Raw genomic sequence first — 5,328 nt, forward strand, 5'->3', positions numbered from 1 at the left:
TTAAACCGGCGGCAGCGGCAGCAGGCCGCCGTCCACCGCCGTCTCCGTGCCTGTCCGGCAGATCGGGCACGAGGAGTGCGCCTCCAGCCACGGATCGATGCACTCGACGTGGTACAGGTGCAGGCACACCGGCAGCAGCCGCACCGTCTCCCCGACCTGGAAAGCGCCAAGGCACACGGAGCACGTCGCCGCCTCCTCGCCGCCGGCACCGCCTGTCACGTTGTGCTGCTTCACCGACCGGTTGTACGTGAACGACGGGAGGCCCGCCGTTCCGCTGGCGCGCCGTGGCTCGCCTTCAGGTAGCGCGGCGCCGCGCGGCTGCTGCCCGCCGTGGCGCGGCTGATGATCTGGCGCCGCTGCCCGCGGTGGCCGTAAGCCGAGGGCCGCAGCTTCGGCGGCCGCATTGGCGCCGCTCTGGCGACGCTGCCCCAGTATGATGCTGCATATGCAGGAGACCACGAAAAGGAGGACCGCGACGGCGATGCTGATGCCTGCGATGGCCCCGCCCGCAGAACTCGAGTTTCTGTGATGAGCAGGTGGCGGCAGCGGCGGACTCCATGGTGGAGGCGGCGGACGCGGCGGAGGTGGAGGGAAGACAATCCCTGGCGTCGGGGGTAAAGGGATGGACATGGGTGCAGCTTCAAATAAACCAGTTGATTGTTGCTACTTGCTAGGAGCTCTTATTTTTGGCGCATGGCTTTATACTATCTGCGAGCTCAGGCTTTGAGCAAGCCGTGTAGCGGGATCCGAAATTCCGAACTCCGCAACCTGGACGGAACGAAGCCAATCATTGCGAAGTGCGAGTCTAGGGGAGGAAGGCGACGGGTTACTGGCGCGGTTCCGTTTTTGTTTATTGCTGCGTGATAGGCACCCGGCCGGCGACGGTACGCTAGCGTTGTCAGGATCCTTCTTCTGAACCTGAAGTCGTGATTCAGGTTATCATGATGCAGATCAGAGAAGAAATGGCCAAGCTTACTACACGGAGGCATGGTTTAATTATTGTTTGGCGCATAAGCAAAGGTGATTAATTATGAGTTGGTCAAATCTGCCAGAGGGATAGTAGTTGTGGTGCCTGTCAATCAGTCAATAACGAAGGAGATTATGATGTTAAGTGATGGAGTGGTTTGGCGGCATTCGTACGGTTCGTTGTATGTGCAGGGTGTTTGGTCACTACCAGGAAACGGCTTTCAGCAGCATCTCCTTCGTCAACTGTAGCTCTTCCTGGAACAGCATCCCCGAGGACTTGGTTTAGACCGCATTTGATCGCTTCGGGGTGGAATAACTGGTGGTACGGCCGTCAGGAAAGCCCGTTGGAAAAATAAACCCTGATGGTACGGCCGTCAGGAAACCCACTACTACGCATAAAAAAAATATTTATTACAAATAAACTAAGTTTGTGTAAAATTCCATGTAAATGTCCATCATATACATACACTTCCAGCCTGCCATCCATCGAGCCTTTGTAGTAAAATGGACAATGACCACTAGCTAGGTTTACATATTTTCTCATGAAAAAATTAGATCAATACCATTAAAAGATCCAGAGTTTAGAAAAATACCATTGAAAATTTCTACTTTAGAATACTAGCATCCAAAGTTTCCTCCGTTATAGCAATCTACCATCCTGTTAACTTGGTGTTAACCAGAGCATCGCGAGCGTAGCAGCGGGTATCACCCACGAGCTCACCGATGCCGTGGCCAACATGCAGCGGAGGTCAAGCTCCGCGGCCGTGCTCGCGCGGCACGACTCCGCGACCGCACGCTCCAGCAGCTCCTCCTCGTCGTGGGGGACGGCTGACCGGATGGGTGTGCAGTACTGCAGCTCGTGCCTGCGAACGTGGGGGACGCGCGTCCCCGTCGTTGCAGCGCGTCATTTTCATTTTCCCCACCGCCCTTGTCCGCCGGCCACGCCTGTTGGAGGTTAGGGGTGACGAGTGGAGCTCAGGTGTCATAGGAATACGGAGGTGGCAGATGAGGATCTAAGTTTACGGGAATGCAAATGGTAGAAAGTAGTAACGGAGCAGTCTTTCAATGCTAAATTTCTAAACATGAATCTTTCCATGGTCTTTTTTCAAAATTTTTTAATGGTATGAATCTAATTTTCCCTTTTCCGATGCACAAGTGCTTGTATACAAAGGCGGACCCACAGGGTACGCTGGGTGGGCCACGGCATACCCGTGGCCAGTCCCGCCCAGCCCAACCCAGGAGTAAAAACGAAGGAAAACCACCACTACTAGGCTTCTCCGAGAGGGTGACTGTGAGTCCGCAGCGGCGCCGCCTCGTCTCGTCTCGCTCTGCCGCCTCGTCTCGTCGATCGGTTCACATTCGATTCCCCGTTACCCCACCGACCCGGCTGCTAGTGGCTGCCCTCCTGGCGGCCTGCGGCTTGCTGCCTGCTCGTCCAGTCGTCCACGGCTCCATTGCTCCAGCCAGACCAACGTAGGTTCGTGACTCGAGTGCAGAGCATGTCCTTTCGTTTTCTGATTTGTTAATTGTTATAGACTTGCAAAGAAGCAATATAACTGGGGTATTATCAATTTGGTGAATCGTGTGCCCTTTCGTAGCTATAGGTAGTATTTTTGCTTGATCAAATGCTCCATTCTTTATTTTGCTCTTGCCTAATTCACTCTTTCGTGTACTATTGTTGCTGGAGCTACCTAACCTGATTTCATATTTTGAGATTAATCATCAATAATGCTAGTGGTACACCTTGCATATTGTACACGTGTAAGCTTCTTTTATGCATATTTAAACTTAATTTGTTTGAACTATCTCTACTCTCATTTATACAATTTTCCACTTAACAATTTAAGACTTTGCACATTAATTATAATTTTGTATATCAAAATTTTTGGCAAAATTTTAAAACTGTTTATCGAATTACATACGGTTCATAGTGTTCGTATATGGATTATACCGAAGTTCATATGGAAAAGATATTGCGGCATACTACCCTTTGAAAAAACTCCTAGGTACGCCACTGCTTGTATACATGTCTGACAAGTCACAACTAGTTTCAAACATTTGTAGACAGATCGGCGTTACACTAAGTCAAGCAAACCATAAGTCAATTCATCTTGAAGTTGAACAAACAATATTCACTACGCCAAAACAGCAAATAGGAGCAAGCAATCTGAGACGAGCACGTCTCAGATTATAGAAAGAGAGACGCGCTAAAAATGCGGGCGCGACGCTGCGCGGGTGGGGGAGGGTAAAGCGAGACGCGCCCCTATAGCGCGCGTCTCGCTTAACTAAAGCAAGACGCGCGCTATAGGAGCGCGTCTCGCTTTACTTTACTGTTCTGAGACGCGCCCGCATGGTGAGACAAATGCGAGACGCGCCTTTGGATGGCGCGTCTCAGATCATGTTGAGATCTGAGACGCGCCTTTGAGTGGCGCGTCTCGCATTAGTTACCACCTCCGAAACAAGCCCCGCCTGGGGAAAGTAATGCGAGACGCGTCTTACTAAGGCGCGTCTCGCATTTGTCGTACCTGCTCTATATTATATTACATTACATTAGTTCCCAGCTCCAAGAGTAACAATACATTACATCTCATATCTCACAATACAAATCATCTCACAGATGCAATTGGTCTAGCTAAATCCAGCAATTATTATTACATCGATATTAATTATTACATGGATATTAAATCAGGCAATGCAGCTTGCTTACTAGCGCTAGCTTGGCTTTCTGATTCCTGCCCTCCGTAATTGTTGGTTATCGTGCTCGTGCCACAGCAGCTTACGTTGGTTGAACAGTTGCTGTAGGGAGGCAGCCGCCGAAGTAGCTAAACAGCTTCGACCAGCTCGAAAATTTCATCTTGGACCAGCTCGGGTTTTGTGAGAAAATAGAAATCGATACAATCCTACCACTAAAGCAAACAAAGAGAAACTTCATCCGTGGGTTTTGTGGGTTTGCTGATGCAGATACAGGCAGAATGCGATGATTCCAACAAATACATGTAACAATGGGGGGTACCCGATCCTGATGCGCGAGGGATGTTGGTGGTGATGGGCGCTGTGGTCCCCGTGTCGGCGCGCTCCAAGAGAAGCCCGCTGGTGGCGGTCTCGGAGGAGGCGCCGCAGATCTGCCGGTGGTGGCGACCGCCGTGATCTCTGAGGCAGTGCACTCCGGGAGCGCGGCGGTCTCGAAGGATATGCCGCGGAGGGTGATGTCGAGCGCCGCGGTCTCCGGGACGCTGGGGAGGGGGATTTCAGCAGTGCTCATCGTTCAGCAGTATATCTCGTGACTATTTCTTTTCTTAAATAGCAGGAGGGGACTAAAGAAAGACGCGTGCTATAGGCACGCGTCTCGCTTTACTTTACTGTTCTGAGACTAGACAAATGAGAGACGCGCCTTTGGGTGGCGCGTCTCGCATTAGTTCCCACCTTCGCCCCGCCTGGGGAAAGTAATGCGAGACGCACCTTACTAAGGCGCGTCTCGCATTTGTCCCCACGAAGTAATGCGAGACGCACCTTACTAAGGCGCGTCTCGCATTTGTCCCCACATAAAACAGTGCCTGCCCTGGATATTACAGATGCGAATCATGTTAAAAACTTGGAATAACCTGTCGGATCTCATTACACAGGTGCCAGCTAAGGATAACAAGTTCACACTACTTGCGCGAGCTGGGAGGCAGGTTAGATTTCTTCTGATACTGCACTTGATTTCTTTTCTTTTCCGAGGGGTTTTATTTGGCCTTGGCTGGGTCAGTGCCAACTAGCTAGAAGTACAAGAATTATGATTCCTTCGTATTACTTGGCACATCCAGAAAGTGTATTTGACAACCTCCCTAGACCAGGAGGGCATAAAGAAGGCTGTGCAAAGAGTACTAGGGCGTGTTCCCTCCTCTTCTAGGTGTGATCTTCTTCCAAGGTTAATTCTTTCTCCAAATTCTTCTCCTTCCTACCTCCTCTTTTATGCTTTTTTTAAGTGGATGTTGCGTATATTTGGGATATATTCAAAATTTATGAATTTTATTTGGATTTTGCTTTTTCTTTTATAGTAGTTGGTTAATTTGTTAGTATGCATGTATTATATCTATAGCTTATCTAGCACAAGATTTAATTATTTCATCATTTTGATTTGTAGTAGTATGAGAATCGTAATGTTTTGATTTCATATTCTATATAGATGTCGTATCGGAGTTGGATGTATGGTCCATGCCTTTGCAAGGAGTATATGGATGGTGTTCATGCCTTCATTGAGAACGCGAAGAAAGATATGGTGGATAATGGTAGACAGTATCTTTATTGCCCATGCAAGAATTGCAAAAATGAGAAGAGATATCTTCAAGAGGACGTGTTGAAATCACACTTGATCAAACG

General features: G+C 49.4%; 1 protein-coding gene across 1 annotated transcript; it reads right to left on the reverse strand.

Moving 5' to 3' along the window:
• LOC112890324 (RING finger protein 44-like) lies at window positions 1-4,228 on the reverse strand. The gene is made up of 2 exons (XM_025957233.1): window positions 3,980-4,228; window positions 1-423 (listed from the first exon to the last, which is right to left on the reverse strand). Exons 1-2 carry the CDS (start codon window positions 4,226-4,228, stop codon window positions 1-3), a joined length of 672 nt encoding a protein of 223 aa, XP_025813018.1.
• Window positions 4,229-5,328: the final 1,100 nt, after the last annotated feature.

The sequence above is a fragment of the Panicum hallii genome, chromosome 4 (assembly GCF_002211085.1).
Source record: "Panicum hallii strain FIL2 chromosome 4, PHallii_v3.1, whole genome shotgun sequence".
In the NCBI taxonomy this organism is placed as follows: domain Eukaryota; kingdom Viridiplantae; phylum Streptophyta; class Magnoliopsida; order Poales; family Poaceae; genus Panicum; species Panicum hallii.